The sequence below is a fragment of the Haliotis asinina genome, chromosome 10 (genome assembly GCF_037392515.1).
Source record: "Haliotis asinina isolate JCU_RB_2024 chromosome 10, JCU_Hal_asi_v2, whole genome shotgun sequence".
Classification (NCBI taxonomy): domain Eukaryota; kingdom Metazoa; phylum Mollusca; class Gastropoda; order Lepetellida; family Haliotidae; genus Haliotis; species Haliotis asinina.
The window spans coordinates 41,828,203-41,841,286 of NC_090289.1; the positions used below are offsets into that span (position 1 = coordinate 41,828,203).

The 13,084-nt window shown below is 45.2% G+C and overlaps 1 protein-coding gene across 4 annotated transcripts in view; it reads right to left on the reverse strand.

The window, feature by feature from the left end:
- LOC137298469 (solute carrier family 15 member 1-like) overlaps positions 1 to 13,084 on the reverse strand; it is a 55,218-nt gene that overhangs the window by 26,383 nt on the left and 15,751 nt on the right. For all 4 annotated transcript variants that reach the window (XM_067830744.1, XM_067830746.1, XM_067830747.1 and 1 more), the window contains one exon: positions 12,890 to 12,980. In XM_067830744.1, the coding sequence (XP_067686845.1) occupies positions 12,890 to 12,980 (91 nt within the window). The remainder of the gene's footprint in view (positions 1 to 12,889; positions 12,981 to 13,084) is intronic.

Genomic DNA, 13,084 nt, shown 5'->3' on the forward strand with positions numbered 1-13,084 from the left:
CAGAAAGTGGAGCAGTCAACCGCAGACGGGTGGAAAATGTTCATGCTGGACACGTCGAAAGGATTCACTCGTGCCGGGGTAGTCAGGTTGAACGACTCGATTCGAACGTACGTGTGGGCGCTGTTGGGTGCGCAGTCTATGACGCGTTCCAACATCCTCGGTAAGGGAACTGCTTACGACGCTCAGAAACAGTTCGTTTCTAATGTTGAGGATGCTATCAATTCTCCAGTTGATCTCCCGCGGGCCATCGAACGCTACCAAAACGTGTTAGAATACGCCAGATCGAAAGTCAATTACGTGTTCGGCGTGGGGTTGTACATGGCTCCGAGTGATATGCAACTGAGAATAAAAAAAGTGGTGGGTTATAACAACAAAATAGTCATAGCCACGGCGGACCAAAAGTTGGGTATCAACCCCGATATTAACACCCCCTATATCCCACACATCCCACCACGTGAAAAGGGTATAGTGGCGCCACCTCCGGAGCCTAAAGTTCATGTGCCCCATATTCATGTGGGGGGACCCCCCTATCAGCAGCATATTGATAATAAAACAGCCCTGGTGGTTGGTGGGGTAACTTTGGGACTTATTTGGTTAAAGATTTCTTAGCCGCTACGTACACCAGACCCGCCACGGCGACTATGGCTGCCCACAGGTTTTGACTGAGCCACATGGCAGTTTTAGACAGAGCGCTCAACAACCACGAGACGATGCTACCCAGGATGCCGGGAAGGGCTTCGGCGGCTTTACCAGCCAGTTTAGCTAGGCCTTCCCCGAGTTTTTTTATCCAGTCTTTAACCCCACCGCCACTTGGAGTTCCCCCCGCGCCGGCAGGCCCCACAGGGGTTCCCCCTGTCAGTGACACCACCAGGGTTGATATGATGAAACCCAATGCAGTCAGAATACTGGCGATGGTGATCCCTTGCTCCCGGAACAATATCCGAATCCTGTTGGCTAAAGTTGTATCCTCATTCAGTATTCTATCGATTGTTTCCCGAATGCGACTGATCTGGGATCGAAGCTGTTCACGATTCGAGGAAGCGGCTTCCAATCGTGTACGTCTCTCGTCTTCTAAATCACGTAGTCGTTCATTGATACGACGCTTCATATCATCGTTTTCAGTTTCGTTGAGTTTGGTTTTTTCCCTAGCGATGTGCTCGTCGATTTCGTTCAGTTTCCCCATGTTGTTCACGAGTTCTCCACGCACGCGTTTCACGGCTTCGTCTAAGCCGCGCAGTTCCCTTACCGGAAAGTCAAACCCCGGTAACGGTTTGTCCCAGTAGGTGCTCAACAGTTTTTCTATGCTGTCCGAGGCTTCTGTAGCACGCTGTGGTGTCATTTCATCTCTAGTGGTGAGGTGGGATCTGGTAACTTGCAGATCTTCTTTAACGGCCTTAGGTATTGCACCACCGTAATCATTCATGTTTAGATTTTTACGGATAAATTCGACACCATGGCGGCTGGCTAGAGTTGACAAGGCCAGTGTTTTTTTATTGCTCTTGTTAAAGAGGTCAACCCCTGGGTCAGACTTAAGGCGTAGAACACCCTTTGTATCAATAAAAAAATTCTTATGGTATCGACCCTGTGGTTCAACGTAGTTTTTATCTCTTCTTAAACTTTCGTAATAATCATTTACCGTTGTTTCCAAGAGTTCTTGGTTCAATGGTGAACTAGTAAATGAGGTCTCATCGAATGCCTGGGCACTAGCGCCCGGTATCTCATCCATAGGTATGTCTTCATCCATTAGTATTAAAAATATATTTCTTTTATATAACAATGTACGGCAGAAAATTAGATCCTTTCAGAAAATTGAGAGAGCCATTAGGAGCCAGAGCCGTGCGCCAGTCGGTGACCATCACCAACAATCCCAGCAAGATAGACCAGAATCAAACTCTGCTGGTTAGATTTCCAAACCTTGGTGAGAATGACCTCATTGTACCAGGCACTGTTCGACTGGCGTTCAATATCACGTTGACCTCCGACAACGACAAACGCGAGCTAGTGCGGAACGTGGGTCGAGCTATCATCAAGAAAACGACCGTCAAGATAAGCGGTAACGAGGTGCTGAGCATCGACGACAGCGACGTGTTTCACTGCTACAAGGATCTCTGGAAAAGCGAGAGAGAACGAGTCAATGATGTGTACCAGGGCATCAGCAAATCAACCCGGGCGCGCATAGGATACGTCTTCACGACAGACCAGCAAGACAAGCTATCGGACGGTGAAAAGGCCATCGCTCTAGCATACGGGAATCGATTCTGCGTGCCGCTCGACTTCGAGTTGCTCACGGGACACGCGCCGTTTTACCAGGCCGCGCTGGGTGATAGGCTCGAATACGAGCTCACGTTTAACGACTATAGCAAAGTAGTGCGTACACCGAACGGTGATGAGGCCAGTTATGCCATAGACAACATCTCTCTGGAGTTCGACATGGTCACTAGCCCGGAGCTGGCCAGGCAGGTTCGAAACCAGTACTCTGGGAAGATGGCTATCCTGTACGATCGCGTACTGAGGCATAGATCAGTCGTGTGAGATAAGAGCGACACTGTGTGGAATATCAACCTGAACGTGCCGGCGCGATCGATGAAAGGTATCCTGGTCGTCCCCGTGGAGGATTACGATCCATTCCGGAGGGACAGCGAGAAGTTTTTCAACCCCGAGATTGAAAAGGTGGAAGTGACCATCGAGGGCGTGCCCAACCAGCTGTTCAGTCATGGCATGAGACCACACCAGCAGTGGGATGAGATAAAAAAGCTACCAGTGGGGGATTACATAACAAAGGACCTGGACCTCGGCTCCGTGCAGATCGGTGAATACCTGACCACCAAGTACGCCCTATGGTTGGACATGCGATCCACGGATGATGATAAACTGCACGGCAGCGGGCGTCGTATAGATAACGGCAGCGAAGGGATAACCATCCAGATTACTAAGAAGGCTCAAACCGCTGGTAAGTTGAAATTATATCTGTACGTTATTATGGACGCGCAACTTAATATAGACAATGGGAGATTCGTGCAAGCCATCTACTAGTGGGGGGTACCCACAACTACCCACTGACCCACACTGCGCTATCATATGCGGGCAGACTGGCTGTGGGAAGACTGTTTTCGTGTTGGATATGTTGGAGGGTTACTACAAGGATGTGTTCGATAACATCGTTATCATGTGCCCTACTCTGAGCATGAATAAAACGTACGCGCGACCTTGGGTGATGACGGACCCGGACGTACACAAAATCGACCCTGGAACACGCCTGCAGGACTGGTTGAAAGCTCTTCACGAGAAATTTAAAGGGGAACCGACGCTGTTCATACTGGACGACTGCAGCGCTAATCGCGAGATAACAAAAAAGAGAGACATGCTATCGTACCTGGCCTTCTCCGGCCGGCATGCAAATCACAGCGTCTGGGTGCTAACGCAGAAGTTCAACTCGGTGTTGAAAGACCTCAGGGAGCAGACGCGATGGGTGGCCTTATTTCACTGCAAGGATAGGGATTCGTTCGAGGAGTGTTTGAGAGAGAACGATGTGATGAGTAAATTAGAACGGGAACGGGTGAAGAAACAGCTCGCTGAAACTAAACACGCTAAGCTCGTTCTAAAAACCGACCAACCAGTAGCATATATAGTATGCTAAAGCTAAGCAAAGCTAAGCTAAAGCTAAGCAAAGCTAAGCTAAAGCTAAGCAAAGCTAAGCAAAGCTAAGCAAAGCTAAGTATATAGCTATGATATTTGAAGTGTTTGTCGTGTGCAACTTAACCTTCATTTCTCTGTGTTTTGTCTGCATCGGGTATTATATAGTTAAAACTAAATCTTACTTGCTATATTATAAGATGGAGTGTGAGGAATTGCTCGAACAATTGTCGTTGGAGGGTTCCCCCACGCCGCCCGCAGGCCCCACTGATGACAAGCGAGAGAAACTGGTGGCGTTGGCTGTTGGCGGCAAAGCCAAACATTACTTTGGAGACTACACTCCGGATAAAATTCACAAAATGTCAGCCGAAGAAATCGATAAGCTGTACGCTAGATACGAGTCCCGGCTCGGAGCAGAAATGACAAAAACAATAGGATCGGCTATGACCCAGATATACACCGGTATTGTGTCATACTTCTTTCCCATTCCACCAGAGCGCCGACTTTACCTGTGGGAGGACCTCGAGAAAGACCCTTTTATCGAACACGCCGTGAGCTCTATCAGCTGCGGGCTGTACCACAAATATGGTATGTTGTTGGCTCCAGTGACGGCGGCGATTATCACGGCAAAACATTGTCAATTTGAGAGAAAGAATAATAATAATAGTATAGATGGATGCTGCTCCCGAGGTGACACAGGAACCAGTGAGTCCCGAGGTGACGGTGGAGACCCCTTCACAGGAACCAGTGACCCCAGTGGGGGTACCCCCAACAGTAACCAGACAGAAGAATCCTAAGAGAGTAGCTGCCGGTAAAAAACGGTGGTGTAACCAACATAAAGTGACCAACCCCCGACTGTTGTTGGCTGTAGGTGTAACTGCTGCCTTGGCTATCTCGTGGTTATACGTGGGGGTACCCTCCCACAGTGAGCCACCACCCAACAGTGAGCCCCCCACCCCCACTGTAGACCCGCATATCATGTTATAATTTTAATATTTTATATCATATACATAATGTCTGAGGGGAAAACGTTCGTCAACGACGCATACCACGCCACAGTGGTCGCCAGTCTAGCCGTAGGGTACGCTCGGTTGACTAAAATGGTGCTTAAACAACCAACTATCAAGCTAGATTTCAACCTGCAGGATATGGGTATGCTCATAATGAACTTTGGTATGGCGATGGCCACAAAAGACATCCTAGTAAAACAAGGAATAATACCTGATAATATAATGAAATAAATATAGGGATGGCCACGATAGCTATGATGGTTGGTGGGGCGTTAGTGAATGCCCTGGCATTTTCCGGGAGTAATTTCCTCTTCTCGAAACTACGAGATGATCACGCGGCTGAAATACAGGAAGAAAGGAAGCGGCACGATCTCGCTACTGAGAAATTACAAAGGGCACAGGCTGAGTACGCTAAAAAACGTCTCCAGAGGATCGATTTTATTAACGAACAACTCAAGCGTGAAAACCATGCCATTAAAACATTCAACGATGTCGATGAAGCAATGAAAGAATACTACCTACTAACTGGTAAACAATTGGAACCGCTCAATAAACCCACACTCGCTCAGTACTACACACCATCCAAGGGACAAATGAATCGTGAACTGGGCTTCATAGTGTTGGGTATAGCAGCTACTGCGTTGGTTGCGAAGCAATTAAATTAAAATACCTATATAAGTAAACATGAGACCCGCTCCATACCGATGCGAATATATACTTATGGGGAAGACCGAGGCCTGTGGTAGGAAATGCAGGAATCAGGGGTTCTGTTGTTTCCATATGGGAAGTCCTAACTACACGTGTTCTGTGTGTGGTATCGGGGTTAAAGGACACTACTGTCTATGTAAAGCTCACGGAGCGAACGTAGTAAGACATCAACTCATCTACGAGAATAAAAAAGGCTACATAAAAGAACGTAGGCGACTGCTCAAGATAAAATCCAATTAGATATTATACACACCTACGTATAGCTATGTCTGCGGAAAGTGTGATTAAAAACATATTCAAATATGAACTGGCTTTATGGGGAAGCTTCAGATTTAAGATAATATTGGACGTGGTATGGATTAAAGAGGGTTTTAAGTATACTCGCCCCTTCGAATGGGAGCGGGATATCGCGACTCAATACCATATAGAACGTTTTTCAAGTCTAAGTGAATACTATAACCAAGGCGAGTGCTGGATTGAAACAGCCACACTATATATTTTACCAGGTACGTGGGACGATTTGACAGAATTACTAGAATTGGACCCGGCTGCCCGAGTTTGGCCTCTTCTGGATTGAAATATTTTTTATTAAGAGTTACCTCCCCTTACTGTGAACCAATTAGACATTAGTTCTCTTAGGTGTAAACACGATGTCTACTGTAAGCGAGCTCAAGCGGGTCGCAAAACAGAGAGGTGTTATCGGGTATTCTCGAATGCGGAAGTCAGCATTGTTGAGATTACTAGGTTTAGAAGCCCCTCCTACGGTAAAACAATTAAAAGCTCAAGCAAAACAGCTTGGACACACGGGTTATTCAAACCTGGGGAGAGCCGGGTTAACCGCATTGTTATCACATGCCCCCGTAGCACGTCCCACTGTAAAACAACTGAAAGCCGAGGCACACGATTTGGGTTTAGGCGGGTATTCCCGTATGAGAAAACCACAGCTTGTAGAATTATTACGACAGAATAGAGCTATTGACCTACAGTTCGTGCGCACTAAGCACGCCGTAGGCAACTATTTGGGAGGTTGGCGCATGCACGTTGATAGAAACATAGACATTACAGATATCAAGCCTCTGATAGCTGATAAGGTCAACCAGGAACTAAATAATCTAGGAAGTATCAAGTTTCAGATCACAGTGAAAATGTCGCTCGATAAGCAGGTTGGGAGTACCACTGAGTATGTTCAGCCTTACTTCCGAGGTCAACAAGAGGTCGTCACACATGCAGAGACCATTGACGCATCAATCGATACAAGTTTTCAGCAGATACGAGAATACCTAGAACGCTATACACACTTGGGGTCCGGGTGGGCTGTAGATAAAATCGATAATGTCTATCTAGACATAGCTAACTACGTGCCGTTCAGAGGCGGGTCATACCTAGCCTTGCCTCCCTACTATAGGAACAAACATGCCATAGTAAACGTTAAGAATAGAGGAAACGATTGCCTGAGGTTAGCTATCAGGTCAGCCTTATTTCCAGCTGGCACTCATTCAGATAGGCTTTCTAGCTATCCCCAAGACGATGGGCTCAACTGGGATGGTATAGATGAACCCACCCCCATATCCCAGATCACTAAAGTAGAAAAACAGAATAATCTGGCTATAAATGTCTTTGGGTATGAAGGTAACACAACAATAGTATACAGGGTCAGCACGGTGAAGGATTGCCAAGTTATCAATATATTCATGATCCAGCGAGGTGAAAAGTATCACTACACGTGGATAAAACATCTCAGCCGGTTGTTGCACGACCAGTCGAAACACGTTGGGGAAAAACACTTTTGTGTACGATGCCTACACGGTTTCAGTCGAGCTGATTTATTAGAATCCCACCGGGATGATTGCCAAGGTGTGGGGCAGACGGCCATACGAGTCGACATGCCTAAGGAAGGTGAAAATATCCTAAAATTCAGTAACCACAAGAACCAAATGTCTGTACCTTATATTATATACGCCGACTTCGAAGCCTTAGTTGTGGGTGGGGATTCCCCCACACACTCCAGTGCTGCCGCCGGCGAGGCTCCCAGTGGTAGCTTCACCCACAAGACACAAGAGCATAAAGCCTGTTCGTTTGGATACATTGTCGTCCGTTGTGACGGGGAAACGAAAGCTCCGGTAGTGTATAGGGGCCCTGACGCGGCTGAAAGGTTTCTAAAGTGTTTGCAGGAGGAAGAAAAAATTATTAGGAATGCATTGTATAGAATCGCTCCCATGCGTATGACCCGAGCCGACAGGCTAGCTCACGCTAGTAGCACTAACTGTCACGTGTGCGACTCACCACTTAACGGTGATTCGGTGAGAGATCACTGCCACATAACTGGTAAGTATAGAGGCGCCGCTCACAACGCGTGCAACCTCAAGCTTAAAATCAACCCTAAGACAATAAACATCCCCGTTGTCTTTCACAACTTGAGAGGGTACGACTCACACTTGATCATGCAGGCCATCGCGAAAATCGATGGTAATATAACGTGCATCCCCAACAACATGGAGAGATACATCTCCTTCAGCTTAAACGGACTTAGGTTCATTGACTCGTTTCAGTTCCTCCTGTCGTCACTCGACAGTCTGGTCAAGGCCAACAATACCTTCCCTATCACCGATCGATACACAGACGCCGAGACTAGACCCCTGCTTATGAGGAAGGGTGTGTACCCCTATGAGTACATGGATAGTTGGGCCAAGTTCACCGAGACCAGACTACCCCCTATTGACTGCTTTTATAGCAAGCTGAATGAGGCGTCCGTCTCACGAGATGATTACTCGCACGCGACTAACGTATGGAATAAACTGGGTTGTAAGAACCTGGGTGATTATCACGACCTGTACTTGAGGACAGATGTACTGCTGTTAGCCGACGTGTTTGAAACGTTCAGGCGGACTTGTTTAAAGCAGTATAAACTCGACCCCGCATGGTATTACACCAGCCCAGGTCTGTCGTGGGACGCCTTGCTTAAAAAGACCGGAGTTAATTTGGAATTGCTCACAGATTACGACATGCACCTATTCATTGAGAAAGGCTTGCGAGGTGGGATTTCCATGGCATCCAAACGATACGCGAAAGCAAATAATCAATACGTGAAAGGTTACGATCCTAACAAACCAACCAATCACATTCTCTACCTCGACGCAAACAACCTGTACGGCTGGGCCATGAGTCAGTATCTACCTACAGGGGGATTCGAATGGGTACCCCACGTTGATGTTATGGGGGTTGCACCAGATTCGAACAAAGGGTATATCCTCGAGGTTGACTTAGAGTATCCCAAGGAACATCGCACACATCGCACAACAGCTACCCCCTGGCCCCCGAACGTATGAGGGTTAACCCAGACTGGATGTCTGAGTACCAACATAACTTGTCAGGTGGGCGTGTGACAGACGTTGAAAAACTCGTGCCTAACTTAATGAATAAGACCAAGTACATCGTTCACTATCGCAACCTACAGCTGTACCTGTCGTTGGGTATGAGGCTGACCAAAATACACAGGGTGCTCATGTTCGACCAGAGCCCATGGATGGAGCCCTACATCAGAATGAACACAGACCTACGAAAAAAAGCCACCAGTGATTTTGAGAAAAATCTCTACAAGCTCATGAACAACTCGGTGTTTGGTAAGACTATGGAGAACCTGAGGAAACGCGTGACCGTGAAGCTGGTTAGATCTAGTGAGGAAGACAAGCTCAGGAAATTGATAGCCAGTCCGGCATTCAACCGTAGTAAGATATTCACAGACAACCTGGTTGCCCTACACATGAAGAAAAGCCACATAAAATTCAACCGGCCTGTTTACGTGGGGATGAGCATCCTCGATTTATCCAAACACCTGATGTACGACTTTTACTACAACGAGCTCAAGAAACAGTACGGCGACAGGTGTGAAGTACTGTACACTGACACGGATTCCCTGCTGATGGAGATTCGAACCGAGGACGTGTACGAGGACATGAAAAAACACCTCGATTTATACGACACCAGCGACTACCCTAAGACCCATGCCATACACAGTACTGTAAATAAAAAGGTCCTAGGTAAGATGAAGGACGAGTGTGCTGGCACGCCCATAGCCGAGTACATAGGTTTGAGACCTAAGATGTACTCCATACTGAAAGCCGACAATAGTGAGATCCGGAAGGCTAAGGGGGTTAAGAAGTATGTGGTGAAACAACACATCAAACACGCCAGATTCAAGGAAGCCCTGTTCAAGACCCGTACCTTTAGGCATAAAATGAACACACTTAGAAGTGATGGACATAAGATATACGGACTGACTATAAACAAGACGTCCCTATCGCCTATGGACACGAAACGTTGGATAGCTATTGATGGTATAAACACATACGCGTATGGACATGAAAAAATTTGAGGCTATTTACTACAGCCCGCGTGGGTACTGGAAAGGAGCTAGCGCAGTAGATAAGCTAGCTAAACTAGCGCGAGTACCCCCGGAGGAAGCCAAAGCGTGGCTTGAAAAACAAGCCCTGTGGCAGATCTATTTGCCGGCACCACGCTACGTGCCTAGAAGGAGGTTCGGTATTAACATACCTAATAGCATTCACCAGGCAGACCTACTGTTCCTACCCCACGATAAGAGGTACAAGTATGCCTTAACCGTAGTGGACGTAGCCAGTCGTTACAAGGAAGCCGAACCCTTGACCACGAAAGATTCGGCCCAGGTAGCCAGAGGATTTGAACGCATATACAAACGCAGCCCACTGACGTGGCCAACAGAGCTGCAAGTTGACCCCGGACGGGAGTTCATGGGTGCCGTGTCACAACTGCTAGCCAAACACGATACAAAGGTCAGGCGTGGCACGGCCGGAGCCCATCGCAGCCAAGCCATAGTTGAGAGATTTAATAGGACTTTGGCTGAGCGCTTGTTCGGCTATCAATATGCTAGGGAGATGACCACCCCTGGAAAACGATCGACTGAATGGGTCACGAGGTTACCCAAGGTGGTGTCGGCAATCAACCATGAAGTCACCCGTCTCACCGGTAAGAAACCGGCAGACGCTATCAAACTAAAATCAATAGTTGCAGAGTCGGCCGCTCCATTGCGTGGGAAGGAGAAACAGATACCAGATAGGGCTCTAGTGAGGTATCTATACCAGCCGGGGGAACACGAGGGTGATAGCCGTAAGCGAGCCACCGATCCTATATGGTCAGTCAAAACTTACAACATAGATAAAGTGGATATGAAAGCCGACGAACCTAACTTGTACTACTTGAGGGATGGGCCGGGTAGGGGATTTGTAAGAGAAGAATTATTGATCGTACCGTACGGCACAGTGTTACCTCCTACCAAGGCACAGTAATTACCGCCAACTTTTTTGTAGTAGGGGTAATAGTAGCAAGAGCTAAGGGCCCAACCAAAGCCTTATTTAGTAAATAAGGCTTTGTAGAGACATTTCTTGAAAGTGGTCCAGAACTATCATTCCCTATACTACTCTATTGCAATAAAGAAGTTGTCAAACAAATTTGTTCATCTTCATGATACCAGCTCTTAAATGTCACTTAAAGAAGATGCTAATATATTCTTAACAATCTAGGATACCCTACGGGCCATGCAGAACAAGCTTTTCATCAACTTGTCTTAGTCTTGATATATGAAAGTGAAATGTTTCAACCAATATTATTTAAAATAAACTAGAAGTGAATACATATAGTAAGGACTTATCCTTAATGTACCATGATCAAATGGTATTCAAATAAATACACAGTGCATTTGGGGAAAGTGATCAAAAGGAGCGTATGCTATGTTGAGATTACACTTTGCATGTGAAGTACAGATTTTTTTTTTTTTGGTTTTGGTTTTGAATTTGAACACACAAAAGAAATTGTAGTATTTTTGTTATTTGGAGTCCCATCTTGGATTCAGCCTACACCCTCAGAGTCAGTTACCTAACCTTCAACACACAAATTCAGCTATTTAACCCATTCAGCCTTCTAAAAACATTTAGGTCGGATAGCTGGTAGTAAGAAAATCACATACTTTGTGTGACCCTCTTACTGGTGGGTGAGGATATATTTGTGACGGAGATTGTTAATGGCTGCATCCTTGATGGGTGCTGAAGTACTGTAAACAAACATTCCTCAATGGCAGTTTTCATACATAGAAAATGTATGGTGCTGAAGTAATAATATAGTAAACATATTGTCAATAGGACTCTATTTATTAGGTCAGTATCATAATACAGCCACGGCATAGTGCAATGAAAAACAACATATAGAAAACCTCACTCTAGTGTCTTTTGATATCAAATATATGACCATGAATTGAACACTGTGAACACTGTCCTGCCATTAGACTTTCTGTGCAGTGATGCAATAGCATTATGACATCATCAAGTTCATGACATCATAGAATTGCGAGTAACTGATGATGATACAAAATCTACTGTCAAAACTATATTACTGGATCTCACACAAACAACAGGTTTTAGTGTCATGTTGTAGGTGTTCTTCATGTATTTGTACGATGACAATGTTTTGTTGACTATGACCTCAACATGGAAATCACTAATAATATTTGAAGAAAAGATGTTGTATTCATTACAAAAAAGATAATTGCTAGTACCATATGTTCCGCAACGTTAGTCCTGTTCTACAAACACGTCTCTTACACAAATATCATCCTGTGCCGTCAGAACTAAAAATATATCTCTCTGCAAACACATCAATAGCTGTTTACCTGTGGCAACTGGTAGCCATCCCAGGTGAACATTGTTAATGAGGTTGTGAGATGGTGCAAGACTGATAGCCAGATGTGACATCACAGCTCTGCAACATCACCCAGTTACTTGGATGTGTTAGTAAAAGCATAATAATAAGTCTATTTATGTATGCAAGATTATATTCATGTGAACAATCCAGAAAGCATTATTAAACCAATGGACCATTGTGTGCTTCACATACTTTTACAGCTTCCAGGGTAGTATATTGAAAAAACTCATGAAGAGGAAGAATTTTAAAAGTGTATTATCTTCTTATCCCACACTGACTGATGGTGAACACCTTGTCAACACCTACATTTTAAAACAAACCCTTATTGAGGATACATCATATGAGAAATTCACATTTTCATAGTGAAGCAGGACTGAAATCTTATAACTATTTGTAGTCGATGAATTGTTTGATCGGAATTTACTTGTGAAGATCCGGGTTTGAATTGATCTTCAGTGACCATTGCTTGTCGTAATAGGTGACAGATGGGATCGGGTGGTCAGGTTTTCTGACTTGGTTGACACATGTCATCGCATCCTAATTCATCTATGACATCATGTTTTATTGAATACAGCAACATTTCAATGTAGATTCTTACATTGTTATCAAGCTTAAATTTACTCTACATCAAAACATCACTCTATGCAATAAACAAGAAGTTGTGTGTTTCATTATTAGTAGTCAAGCTGCAAAACATCTGCAAAATCTTTGAGACAAACACTGTTTAACTTTGTATTGCTTTTAGACAGCACAATGCGAGCTGGAGCAGCTGCTAAATACATCTCTGCTTCTCTGAAGAAAGTTTTTACCTCTTAACATAGGTGTCAAGAATGTTGACAGGACGCTGCCTAAGTTGATCATGAAGTAGAATACGGAGAAGAATGTTGTCCTTTCTTTTTCCTGAAAAGGCAATATTTCTGAATGACATATTCCTGATTTGACAAAAATCCCAAATGACATTATTTCTGAAATGACAATATTACAGAATGGCAATATCCCTGACA